The sequence below is a fragment of the Molothrus ater genome, chromosome 1, assembly GCF_012460135.2.
Source record: "Molothrus ater isolate BHLD 08-10-18 breed brown headed cowbird chromosome 1, BPBGC_Mater_1.1, whole genome shotgun sequence".
In the NCBI taxonomy this organism is placed as follows: domain Eukaryota; kingdom Metazoa; phylum Chordata; class Aves; order Passeriformes; family Icteridae; genus Molothrus; species Molothrus ater.
Window position 1 is genome coordinate 48,693,501 of NC_050478.2, and position 13,993 is coordinate 48,707,493.

A 13,993-nucleotide genomic window follows, 5' to 3' on the forward strand; every position below is an offset into this window, starting at 1 on the left:
TAGTCTTCTAACTGTGCAATCTGAAACAGGATTTTGTTCAAGCCCTCCTCAAGGACATGATTCAAGATGTTTGGAATAATTAAATGTTACTGAGGTGAGGAAGGAAGCTAGAGAAAATGGACAATTTGGTATCCCAGTAGAAAAAAGATTTTTTTTTTCAATGGGAAAGAATATATGAATCCTTTACTACAGTTAATATTTAATACAAAACACTCAAATAGGTTTTAAGGGAGCCTGCAACTTCAAAGTGAACAGACTGGGGCCAACACCACTGGAGCCGTTACACTTAAAGGAAAAACACTTTCAACAAGAAGGATTTAGAGAGCCTTGTCCAACTCATATTCTTCAGCCTTGTTGTTAGAAAATAATCCAGAAAATATAAATTTATTTGGCTGTCAGAGAAAGATGGCAACTGAATGTAAAGTCTCTCCCTGTCACTTGCCTGAGCACAGAGAATTTTAGGTTGAAGGCCTGTTGATTTTGTTGATTTTCTTTTTCCTAGAAGAGAGCTAATATAAATGTCTTTAGTCTCCAAAAAGGACTCAAAATAGAAATCCCATCTGGACCTGATATTCTTGCACCCTAGATTTAGGCTGCTAATCTCTGATAGGGGGTAACCCACTTGGTTCTTACTACTAGTTGAAATCATTCAGGTCTCATATTTTTCTTCTGTAAATCACAGCTTTGGAAAAGTTGTCTGCTCTACCTCAGTGATCTAGGTTTCAGGAGGTGACAAGGTGGCAAGTCCCTACAGGGACTCCTGTAGGTCCCTTCCAACTATTCTATTCTATTCTATTCTATTCTATTCTATTCTATTCTATTCTATTCTATTCTATTCTATTCTATTCTATTCTATTCTATTCTATTCTATTCCCTGCAGTGTCTGAAACATGGTGTTGCTTGTCTTTAGGATTCTCTCTGGTAATGTAAAGCCATCTCTTAGAACAAGTGTATTACTCCAATGTCCTACTTTAATTATGCCAGAGCACTGGAAAATCCAACTGACCGCTCCTGCTGTTAGGGAAGAAATTCAGGCTGTGGTAAATTCCAATTTCAGCTGAAATCAGGGCTACACATCTTCACTGCAGCTGGGAACTCCAGAAATCTGCCCTAACTCTTCCTTCCCCAGCTACTTGCCTTTGGTATGAAGGAGCTGATCAGTGCCTGGCTGGTTCCCAACTTGGATTCCCAGGACACTGCTTGACAACATTGCTCTACCGAACCCACCTCCAGCTAAATGGGAATTCATGCGGCAGAGTTGGATCCTGCCTGGCTCTGCAGTAACAAAACAACATTACCAGCTATTGGGCATCCCTTATGGAACAATGTTAACACATATATTACTGAATTTCTGACCAAGGGACAGACAGCACTGCTGTGGTTGACAACCACTAGTCTAAATCCTAGCTGGTATCCCTGGAAAGAGCCTGGTGTTCCCTGAAAGAGAATGTTTCAGACCACACGCTGCTTTTTCTCCTAAAATGTGGAACGGGAGGATTTTGAAGGTTGATGTGTTTTCTAGATTTCTGTGTCTGGATGAGGATGGTAGTCCAGTGCAGGCTTGTCTGAGAGATGTTCTACGTCATGGAAGAAATACACAAGATGGAATACACTCCTAAAGAGCAGGATGCAAAGTGGAACCTTTCAAGCAGAATAGCTGGCAAGTTGCACTAAAGGTTGCCATGTAATGTGGTTATTTCCTGAAGAGACATTCCTAAAATAATGATCAGGAAATGCCATTAAAGCAGAATGATAGGAAAACTTGTAATTTCTGTGTTACATCCCCCCCTTTAGTTCCAGAGCAATGAGAAGGCACAGCTGGGAACAGGAAAAAGGCTTTCAGTGTTGGAGATGATGAGGAGAGGGACATTTCTCTATCAATTCCCTAAATTCTGTGGCACATGCATGATTATTTTGATATAGGGATGCCTTGAAGACAGGTGACATGTTTCAAAGTAAGAACTCCAGCAAGACCATGCAAAATGTGAGCAGCAAGAACAAAATAATTTCAGTGAAAGAAAAGCTGTCCTTTTACTTCACTGGGCTTGGATTAGACCTTTTAATGCAAGCAACTGATGCAGAACTGAGGAAGTAAGTCCTAAAAATAGCAATTAACAAGGTTATTTTGCAAAATTCTCACTGAAAACACTGCCATCCAGCAGCTGGACACCATTCTCTTTTTTCAGACACAACTGAATAAGAGGGAGGATCAAAGAGGACTGGTAAAATTTTTTGCATTAACATGAGAAGTGGTGAATTCCTAGCTGAAAACTTCTGATTGAAAAACAAAGCAGCTGAGAACATTTTATAGCTGAAAGCCATCTTGCTCCTAAAGTGATATAAAGGTTTTTGAAACTTTTAATCTATTGTATCCTTGCCAAAAGAATTGGTCATCTGCTCTTTTTAACTGTAAGAACATCTTTGTATCTTGATGGCTACATCTATAAAAATGTGTCTTAAAAATGTCAGAAGAAACCCTCCCTTCCCCAAAGTCATATATGACCATTAGTGCAAATGTGTCAAATCAACTAATATTTTGGAGTTTACCTCATCTCCAAGTCTTCATTTTCTTGTGGTACAAATTTGTACAAGGCAACATAGGTGTTCATTTGTAACGTGCTTTTATAAAATGGTCCCTTAAAAAAAAAAGAGAAAGAGAAAATTTAAATATGTGCTCTGTAAAGGAATTTGGTTCATTTTGTTACAGACAGAGGAACCAGAACCTGATCTTACAATAAATTATCCAGAATCATCTCTCTGCTCTCACAGCTTGAGGGACTATGGCCCAGGTACATTGCAAGCCATTAAGGCAGTAACTACCTTAATTTAGAAAGAAGATTATTTGAACTCGAAGATCAAATTCCAGGCTTCCAAAGAACACAAGCAGAAATTTGCACTGGCTGCTCTTTGGGACAAGATCTCAAAAATGAGTGTGCCTTTTTTGTCTCAGTAGTACATATGGTAGCTCTTATGAGCCCAGTAGTGTACTCTTGGCATTATGTAAGGTGTCTAGTCTACAGTTCTCATGGATGGAGCTAGAATTGTACAGTGTACAGGCCCAAATTCAGAGTAGGGAAATCACTTTTTAGAAGTGATTTTAATATTTGAAATCTTTTTGTGTTTGGTTTTCAACAGAGAAGACTGGCTACTCTCTCTTCTCACTTTTTCCACAGTTAATCTGGGGAAAAAAAAAAAAGCAGCTAAGGCAAATACTAAATAATTTTCAAAATCAAATCTGTGATTTTTACATGATGGGAGTTCTATTGTAATTACATGGCCTGCACACTGGATCTTTTGCATTCCCAAATCAATTTGCAATAAGCAGAAAAACATAAGATGATGAGAAAGGATAAACCAAAAAGGCATCCAGTAACATGTATTGCTTCCAGCTGTGGCCAGCAGCCCAGAAATGGTGTAAGAACATGACTGTCAGATATCAGTGACCCATCAGACCTAGTCAAGATCCTCAGACAGCCATAAAAACAAGAGTTTTACATGACTTCCCACTACCATTGCATCATGACAAAATTTATGCTCATACCGGGGAATGTATACTTTTTGGTTCTTCTCCAAAGTGTTCTGTGCCATTTTCAGAGTATGTAAACACTGAAATAAAGAAAACATATGACATTTTAGGAGTAGTTTAAGACTCTTCACCTAAACAGGATCACGTGGAATTGTTAATCTCTTCCCTTTCTCCCTTATTTTCTTTGAGTCCTTGTGGTCTCCTCTGAGCCCTTCTACACTCCCAACAAAACCATGCCATTGGCACATGACACAATCTCTGTCCTCCAGAATTTACAAGTGCAACAAATGAACCATTTTGATCAGATGAATACACACAAGTACAGCACTACGAATAGAACCCAGGTACTGTAAGTGCATTACTATTTAAAGCCCAGCAGGCTTTTTCTCACATTCAGTACTGGATTGTTGTGTCTAGGATAAGCAGTATTTCCATTTTAAATCACCTGCTAAAGCTGATGATCATATATGAGCAATATTGGGAAAGTTTGTATGCAAAACCTCTTCCTTCCCCTCTTTGACCTCTAACACCAAGCGTTTGATAGCCTTCTTTGGTCCCTCTCTCCACTAGTCCATGGAGTACACTGGATACACTACTTCTCTCTCTGAATTTACAGGAGGTAACTGAATTGTTTTCAAATCAGGGTAGGTAAACTCAGGGTAGATAAACTACAGGCCTGTAGATGTAAAAATTTGCTTTTTAGTTACTAAATCAGAAACTCATAGAATAAGACAACAGTCACAGCACCTAACATACTTGATAAGTAATCAGTTACCCTCTATTGCAATTAATTCAAGAGCTGACTGGTACTTGTCCTCAGTTATCTCCCTAGAAAAAACACAGTAGCTTTATCCTTTTGACTGAATTTCCCCTTCACATTTTAAGAATGGCCCAGTGTTTCTTGCTTCTCGATAAAGTCTGAATATGATTTTTTTAATAGCTGGAATCTTTGAGCAGTTAGAACCATCAATGTCTTCTGCTACCATTTATTTCTGTAAGTGTTTTGAGCAGAAGCTGACTTTATAGCCTCTAACTATTTGGCAATCTCGAAAGTGGTAGTATCAGGTGACTTGGGGGCACTTTCTTTTTGTTTCTCTGGCATACAGTTACATGCATTCAGGGGAAAAAAGGGCCAGAGAACACCAATCCTCTGAATTTTTCTCCTGTTTTTTCACTTGCTTGTCCTTTACTTCATTTACACATATTTCTTGGACTAGTCTACATGGTAGTTGACAACCTAACAGAGTCTGTGGAGAAGCTTTATGAGGGAAATAGTAAGGTTCTTTGATAGTAGAGAGTTGTACTTGGATATTGAAAAACATGACAGTGTTCTTGTAACAGATAAAAGACAAGCGAAACGGCAGCCACAACATGCACGAGAAAGATTTGGTACAAAGTGACAGGCATTCATGAGCACATACATCTTCTCTGACAAAATGTAAGGCAATGTTGTAGTCATAAAGTTCAATCTGTGAATGTGAAGGGAGTATGTGAGCTGATACCTGCCACACTTAAGGTGAAAATGTCAACACAAGTTATGTCTGGCTGTCCTGACCGCAGTGGACCTGAGGCCTCAATATGCTCCTCACCAAGTCCTGCTGCAAAGGGACTCTGACCCTGCAGACTATCACAGGTATGAGAAGGAAAACCTTAGAAATAAACCTAATTTACTGCATCATTGATATAGGGGTACATACATGTCTGGCATCTGTATGAAGGGGTTTAAAGTGCTGCTATTACAGATTGGCAGGGTTTAAGTCCTACTCAAATCACAATGCTTTGCTTTTTATGTTCAGAGGAACAGGAGTTAGGAGGCAAATTGAAGATGTTCTGGTGAGAACTGAGTTGGGTAATCAGGAGCCTTTTGGACTTGCAAAAAGTCATTCACTGGACAAAGTAAAAGTATTTCAGCATCCTGTCTGGAGTAATTCCTGTTTAGTGACAGAAAATAAAGCAAGTTACTAATGTACAGCCTTGTGAACTGTGGAGCTGACCCAGCACATGGGGAGGTGGCTGAAATGTGTCCTTGTGTTGGCTGAGAAGCACTCTTGAAAACTGGGCTTGCAGGGAGGATATCCCATATTTGATTCAAGGGGAAAGTGCTCAAATCACTGTTGATAACAGGCTCACAGATGTCACCTAAAGTACATTTCGGCTTTTGGGACAGATAGTAGGTCACAGCATGAAAGAGTCTAACTGGCTTAGAGGAGGCTAAAGGGCTGGAAATTAAGTATGCCATCTCACAGTTGTAAACTGGGAAGCCTTGCTTCATGGGATTTATTCCAGGGCCTGAATGAAAGAATCTCCTCTTGAAGTTGTTGTCATAGGAGTTCTACAGGGAAAATTACATGGCCATGCATGTACTGGGTCCTTTTACCCTTCTGGAGGCTGTCTTTTCTGCCACTTCCCTTAACTACTGGAATGGACCTGAGTCATTGAAGCATTAATGTGGAACTTCCTGATAAAGAGGCAGTAGACAACTGAGGAAAAAGGAGTCATGAGTCACTTTGTAAAAACATTTTGAATGTACTTATATTTTTAATCTATGTTTAGTTTGTGGTGTCTGGATGTTAATAGGAGGCACTTGAATCTGAAAGCCATAGAGGTATGTTGTTCATATCTCCACACAACAGAAATCCATCTATTTTCCTACTTGCTTGCCCTAGCAGCAGTAGACCAAAAAAAAAAAAAAAAAAAAAAAAGAAAGGAAAGGAAAAAACAGGGATTTTTACATTCTGAAAAAGATTTTACCATTTCCATAGCTTGTGCAAACAGTGCAGGCAGTTTATTAAAAATCTACCAGGAAGAAATTTTTGGAGTGACTGATGCATAATTTATACTCTGAGCCCCTAAAGGATGGATTGTAAAAAAGCCAGTGCTGATCAAAGGAATCGTTAATGTGCCGAGGAAGTTATTTGGAGGTTTGACACATGCTGAGTTTTTAAACTAATCTCTTTAAGTAAGTTCCTTGAATGCCTTTCTGTGCATTCAGTGAATACAGATTTCAGAAAAAAAATGTTTCTTTGGGTTTCAGAAATGAAACTATTGACTTGCAAAGAAATAAAAAGTTATCTGAACATTCAAACAGGGTCAATTCAATCTCAAGTGGCCAGGATTAAACAATGTGGTGCAGACTGAATTCTCTATCTTTAACCAGGTCAGGTCAACTTGCACTTGCAGGACAGAAAACCTAATAAAATTTTCAGGAGAAATCAGGTAATATGGATGAGGTATTCACAAAATAAGAGGAAGGAAATGACAGAATACCGTGAGGAGAGGTGCTAGGACCAAGAGGGGAGGAAAGGAATAAGGAGGTGGCATACTATAGGAACAGACAGCTAAAGCTGGCCTTTCACCTTCATGAATTGGTAGCAGTATGTAAGGAGCACTGGGGGTACCACAAAGAAAAAAAGTTATGCTTGGTGTGGCTTGTTTTTGTTCTGTACATCTTGTGAGATTCAGCAAAGCAGATTTCAGGTGCTGTTAGAGAAGTTGCCATGATGGTTTGGGCCTGAATTTGTGCTGAGCAGCAACTCCTTTTGTGTATGACTTCTACTGTAATGACTGAATTCAAGAACATGGTCACAAACACCAACTCATGGTGGCTGAGATTTTATTACTAAACTCTTGGTGCTATGATGGTTTTCAAATCCCATCAAACCAATGCTGTAAAAATCATTACTTTTGTACTGCAAATCAAACAAAGGAATTGGGCCATTAATATTACTGGGCACATGCTACAGTTGTACTGAGAAGATGCAATCATAATCAAAATTCACTGTGTTGTGTATTTTACAGACACAAAGATCTCTTATGATTCGTTTTTTGTCCCAAAGAGGTAATGATATACAAAATCATGTGGAAAAATCAAACATATGGAAAAGAAAGTATTTTTTTGGTTCCACTTTGCCAATGTGGAAGCGAAGCACGTTAAGTCTACAGTCATGATCATGAAGTAAATATAGGAGATAGGGAATGGACCTGAACCTTGTCCAGTTGCACTTTTGGACACACCACATTAAGGAAAGTGGTTGCTTCCATTTCATCTGAATGGCAAAAAGCATTCCCCAAATTTTTTGCCCCAACTCACCTCCTGCTTTGGAAACCAGAACACTGCTAAAACCTGTGCATGCCATAACCCCTGGTCTGAAACAGGCTGTACATGGGCCTTTTCACCTGGAGGGGCTGTCCTGGCCTGGGGGCACTCACCGCTGTTGCTTCGTTTTCTGCTTAAGTCAAGGGTGCCTGCAGAGCTATTGCCTTCCTCCGGAACTTCTACCAAGTCAGCTGTCTGCAGGGACAGAAACAGCAAATGAGACAGGATAAATCAGAAAAAGGGCCTGATGAAGTGAAATAAAACCACAGCAAGGACCTTTGGGAAACGCAGTATTTGAGTGGTGAGAGAGCAGAGCAGAGTCAGCTTAGCGGGATGGAAGGAAAAATTGGATCTGATGATGCACAGCACATACCTACTGCACAGGGAGCAGGGGAAGCCCAGAAAAAAAATTCCAGACCAAGTTTGGAGTCTGGAGCACAAAAGATTTCTGCAGTATAAAATAAAGTGAAAGTTAAGGAACAAAGGATTAAGTTGAGCAATGTGCTTCTCTGAACAAAACAGAAAGGGCATGAAGGGATTTGCAGATTCTGCAGGTATACTAAATAGCTATCATCCAGGGGACTGAACATTAGTTGAAACTACTGAATTTTAATGTACCAGTTCTGAATACATTATTCAGTAAAATAACTGTAATGTAAGGGTCATTTTAATTTTGTTAAAATGCTGTAAAAGAAAGAGCTAGAGTGCAACGAAGTGGATGAACTCAGTCTTTAGATATCTGCCCTCACTTTCTTTTTAAACAGTCATCTGGCCAGTATGGTTAGGGAAATTGAAACCTAAGTGTTGCTTTTAGAATTACTATGATTTCTTTTCTGTACCATATTAATGTCAGTCATGATTAGGGACCCAGTGTTCCAGGGCATAGGAAAACGTGGGATGACATAATCTCAAGCCTCAGAAGTATACTCTGCATACAGATTCCTTGGTTGGGTAGTCAGCTTCTCCTTGTATAGCCCAACAGGAATTAGGAGCTACTCCAAGCAACTCTGTGCAAGTCTGACCTTAACAAAACTTCGGTCATTGAACTCTCTATGTCTTTGATAACCAGAAAAACCCAAAAACGGAATTTGAGTCAGGGGCTTTCTCTAATCTGAATAAATGTAAATTTATTCCAAATCATCTTTCCCAAGATTTATTTTTTTTCCAGCTCACAGATTTTAAGACACAAGAAGGATTTAATGTTATTGTATGACACTCTACAATTGTACTGTACACACAGTTTGCTCTATTGCTTTGCAGTCCTGTGCCTGTATCACAGGAACATTTCTGGTTTTGTTCAGAGAGCAGAATTTGACTTGTTTTATAGGTTTTACATGTTGTTTTTTTCCCCTTTTACTAGTGTTGACAGCAAAGCTTTTTTTAGAAAGTGCTTTCACAATTTTATTTCTCCTATCCAGTACTTTCCTAGCTATTTCTCCACGAAAGAAACCAATGAACAAAGGGGTTGAAACCAGATTTGTGCCACAGGCATCTTGTGGCTATCTTGTTTTCCTTGCTGTTTTAAGAATATGCACTTTGTGGCTCTGTTGCTCCTTGTTTTTAGACTCAGCCTTTTGCAGCAGGTCATGTTTTCTTGCATCTTGCCCAAATAGGCCACCTGAGGATGAGGAGGCATTGCAATAGCAAAGTTTACACAGATCCAGTGCAGAGCATATCTATGGATTCTGGTTGCTGGGTGGAGAAGAGAAAGACTTGCACTGTTGAAGGACTAAGTCCCAGCTATTTTTCAGCTCATTGCTACAACATGTTCCTCAGTTTTCACAGATTAGCTTCATTATTGCTGATTAGTAATTAATATTATTTTGTTAAGTTCTAGTGCATATGGGATGTGTAGTGACTGTCTCTTTAGTATTTACTTCATCCAAAACCTTCTGAGCCAACCTCATTTACCCTTAATGATTTTTCACTGAATGACTACATGACAAATGGTCATATAGAAATGATAGAGGTGCAAAGCTGCTTTTGAGAAGACCCGATCCACAAAAAACTAACAAGAACTAGATTCACATTTACATCACCTCAAGTGCCTTTTGTATAAATGTGGGTTGCAGAAGCACAGTTTTGAAGCAAGCAGTAGGTAGTAAATCTGGAGCATATGGCCACTTTCTTTTATGGGAAATGCAGAATCTGGGCGGAAAAATCAATGAGTACGTCCACACAGCTCAGTCATGTTAAAAATACTTTGGCTAGTTTAGAGGAAGGTGGCTGTCTCTGCAGAGAGTAGAGGCTGTCTACATGAACTGCATGCAGTATGGAAGCTTCATGGCTGTAGGGGCAAGATACAGCTCCTAAGCCAGTCACCTTTGCTTTTCATCACCTTCAGCAGGAGCACCTCTGCTATGCTGACCCAGAGCGAGGCCTTGGACAGCTTGGACACCACCTGCAAGGTGAAGTAGTATCCCAGGTGTCCCCACATCCCTGGTGTCCCCTGGTTTGGTGACGTGGCAGAACCTTGAAGCACATTCCATCTCCCAGGGCTGGGACTCAGCACAGCCTCACAGCTGCATTGCCAGTTCTGCTTGGAGAGGAGCAGGGCAGCCCAGAAGTGAGGATCACTGGGGAAAGGTCGTAGTCCCTCTGAGTTATTAACTACAAGTGCTTCTAAGGGCTCTGTGCCACATCCCTGTTGCAGCCACTGGTCAGTACCTACTCCCAGGTCACACGTCAGTTTTAAAGGTCCTCAGCTCCATAATTTTGTTCAGGGTTGTGTCTACCCTGTTTTTTTATCCTTGTCTCGATCCACAAGCTTGTGCTGGCAAAATTTATGTTTTCTCAGGTCTGCTTATTCAATTCTCTAATGTGCTCTATTTCCTGTATGCTGACACGTTACGTTCTCTCTCAGCTTCAATACCCGGGAGAAATTCCTGTAATGAACTTGCGTTCCCAATTCTACGCCCACATCCCACCTAGTTATGATCAGCTCCCTAGAGTAAGCTGACACAGCATTAGTGATTTCTATGCTCGAGTTTTCATTTATAATTCAACATAAACTTTATTGATGTAGAAAGCAATAATTACATTTGTAGAAATTTTGTTTCAAAGGAAATTAAATAATTGAAAGAAAGAAATGTAATAATGCGACAGAAGGTAGAGTCACTTTGGGTTTAAAAAAAAAGGGAATTAGCAAATTCCTTTTAAGGCACAAATGGGGGTGGATAGAGGACATGTCCTCTAATAAATCCCTTGAAGACTTCACTTAGTTCTTGCTTAAATGAGTTTGTCTTCTTTCCCATCTGACATGAATTGGTGCCTGTTTAGAGTCCACCTATACCACCTGAGATTACAGGTGAGCCATATGAATGAGCATGCATTTAAATGCCAGGGAAATGTTGTAACACATACAGATATTAGCATGACTTGATATTAAGCATATAAATATTTGCTTTGACACCTGGAGACCAACTGTCCTCATGTCTCTGTGCCCAGTGATTTGTCCTATGAGGTGTGAGTAGAAGAGGTTGTCAGATAATGTGGGCGTGATTTTTAGAGATGATAATCAGTTTTAGCCTCCAGTGGATTCAGGCGTGATTTTCTTTTTATGGTTATTATTTTTTGAGGGAGCTAGGGGTGGCATGGAGGGGATCTCTTTGGAATGGAAGAGAACCTCAAACATAGGTCTAAGTGCCTGTTTATGAGAGACTGAGAAAGTAGGAAATGTTCTTTCAATACCATGAAGGAGCTTCTGATCTCGTGGATCCCAATACTAGGATAAGGAAGAAATTGGCAATTTTTACTGTTGAACAAGGTATGGATATAGCAAAGGCATGGCCACGAGAACTATCACTTCCCTTGTTCTCTACCTCTTCTGCCATAGTCCTTAAGACAGTGACTTTCATGATTGGAGGGAGTGAATGACAAACATTAGGCTAAAGCCTCCCTGTCTGGATAGAACAGCCTTATCACACCCTGTCTGTGTTTGGGGTTTGGAGAGAGAAGCCCCAGTCTGTAATGCCTCCCTCACGATTCTACACTGGAAAGGGGTGGAGGTCCCAGTCCCTTGCTTTGTTGAAGTAGCAGTGTCTTAAATTTTCTGGGCTTGTACTGGGATCATGTACTTTTAAATCTAGGTTCTGAGGATTCCAACTCATCGTTATCACTTGTATGAAGGGCAAATGGCCACCATCAACAGCAGGCACTATGCATCTGCTCCAGCCTGACAGTTCAATATCTCAGTTACACTTCTATATGATATGCAAAATAAAAAGATTAATATTTCCTTTTCCAATCTGATAAAAACAGTTTACTAATTTAATTAGTATTTTTCTCTTTTTCTCAAGAGTCATCTAAAAGATACAATTTGCAAAAATAACAAATTTTCTGGTACCTATATGAAGCTGAGAGTAAGATTTTAGAGTTTTTTTACAGTTTGAAATATAAGTTTTGTGAACTCTGACACAATCTCATGTGAATGATTATCTGTTGCTCCTCCAGAAAGAAAACAGAAGAAAGATCTGGGATACTTACGGAGTTTCTGTTGGGAGAGTCAGACCCACTTCCAGAACTTCCCTTTTTGGTTTTCTGGGCTAAGGAAGTCCCAAAGCGAAGAGTTTCATACACAGGGTCAACCTTATTTCCACAGGCTGCAACAGAAGGAGCAAAACATGCATCAGTCAATCAATACCTTGAGGATATTTCTGGTCATGTTCCTGCTTAACTTGGAGCAACACATGCCTCTACCAAGAGGTTGAGCTGTATGCTTAGAAACAATTTGAGAGACCATGCTGATAAAAAGTGTGTTGAACTTAATGGAATTGCTATCAATTTTCTGCAGCCTCTCTACTCCCATAAAGATCATCCTCCTCTCATCCTGGCTCTTCCATTCTCGGCCATTGCCTTGTCTCTCTTCACCTGCCATTCTCCTTCTCTAATCATCACTGGTGCTACCTATGTGGTGGTAAAGAAGACAGATTACCAGGATATTCTAATCCATGTTTGTCCCTACCAGTGACTTCTCAGATTGCTCTCAACAGTGGCTTTCCCTCATAGCTAGCCACAAAAATAATCTCCCATGGAAGATAAATGGATGTCTTTGTGGGAAACAAGCAAATCCAGTTCAAACTCTCTTCTACATACTTCATTCTTAGACCGCAACTTCCCTTGTGACACAAGGCTGTGGGCATATAGAAAATGGTACATTTGTAGAGCTATGCACAAAGAGGGAAACTTTAGCCAAAGTAATGAGAAAGTGCAACAGATTTTGGATTTTGATTGGAGGAAAGCACACCTCATTTTTTAGACAGAGTTTATTAGAAATGTTTCTATTACTTCTGATAAAAATGATGGGTGTTTTTGAGAAAGAGAAACTTAGATGAAATCATTGTAATTATTTTTTTTTAAACTGATGACAGTAAGAATGCAAATGTCATCAGACAAGTAGTTTTAAGTGGACTGCTTAGTTTTGGCTTTGATTTTTTTGCACTTTCAGGTCTGCCTGGTTAGAATACTGGTGGGGAAAAATATTTTCCAGAATAAACTTAACTTCCCAATTTCAAAATGTTTCTTTTCAGAAATTTGGTATTACAGTGAGGAGCAAGTGGTCTTTCAAGTACTCAGACAATGTGCAGACATGATCAATAAGGAAAAATATGAGGAAAGTAAGAAATATGGATGAAAAAGGACAGGAACCTAGCAGCATCCCTCAAAAGCTGGACCAGTGATTTGAATGCCCCCTGCTATTTTGATCTCCCTGTCTTTTACCTGTTTTTTCCCAGCTCAGACCCGCATCTCAATATTTTGGCGTTTCTTCACTCCTAAGTTCCTACCTTGCTCTCAAGTAGTTGTTATGATAAGCAGGGTAATTGCTAAGACGTATGCACACAAGGTTTTGAGTGAAACACACAATGAACACACCCTCTCCTCTTCCAGCTTTGTATCTTTGAAGTGGTCCTTTCCTGAGGTGGCAGAAGGGCATCCAGTCACCGAAAGGAGCTGGACGGCTGCTGAGGGTAAAGACCATGGCTGGAATTCTGCCGCTGCTGTTGCAGAGCATTGCCAAGGGAAGACTGAATGGAAAAGCAGTCAAAACCTACCAATAGGCATCACTTCTTTGATGCAGCCAAACTGCTCGTGAATGAGTAGTGGTGAGCTGTAGTACCGTCGAAATCCCTTTGGCTGGAGGGAGAAAAAGCAAAAATGAGTGAAGTGCATTGCTTGCTTGGCTGATGAAATAGAAATAGCCTCAGCTCTTTGGTTAGTGGTGGAACATTGTGGTGAGGCTGGAAATTTGCCTCCTGTTGTTCAGTCACTGTGAGGTTTAGAGATCAGATGTTTATTTGATTTTTTGCCTAGAAAAAAAAATTCTATATTTGTGTGGAAGGAGGGGCTCATTTTCAGCTCTCTTTTTTCTTTTG

The 13,993-nt window shown here is 40.0% G+C and overlaps 1 protein-coding gene across 1 annotated transcript in view; it reads right to left on the reverse strand.

Moving 5' to 3' along the window:
* STAC (SH3 and cysteine rich domain) overlaps window positions 1-13,993 on the reverse strand; it is a 72,467-nt gene that overhangs the window by 12,503 nt on the left and 45,971 nt on the right. The window contains exons 6-10 of the mRNA XM_036406800.1: window positions 13,673-13,754; window positions 12,108-12,223; window positions 7,736-7,817; window positions 3,542-3,606; window positions 2,548-2,636 (exon numbers count right to left, since the gene is read on the reverse strand). Of these exons, the coding sequence (XP_036262693.1) occupies window positions 2,548-2,636; window positions 3,542-3,606; window positions 7,736-7,817; window positions 12,108-12,223; window positions 13,673-13,754 (434 nt within the window). The remainder of the gene's footprint in view (window positions 1-2,547; window positions 2,637-3,541; window positions 3,607-7,735; window positions 7,818-12,107; window positions 12,224-13,672; window positions 13,755-13,993) is intronic.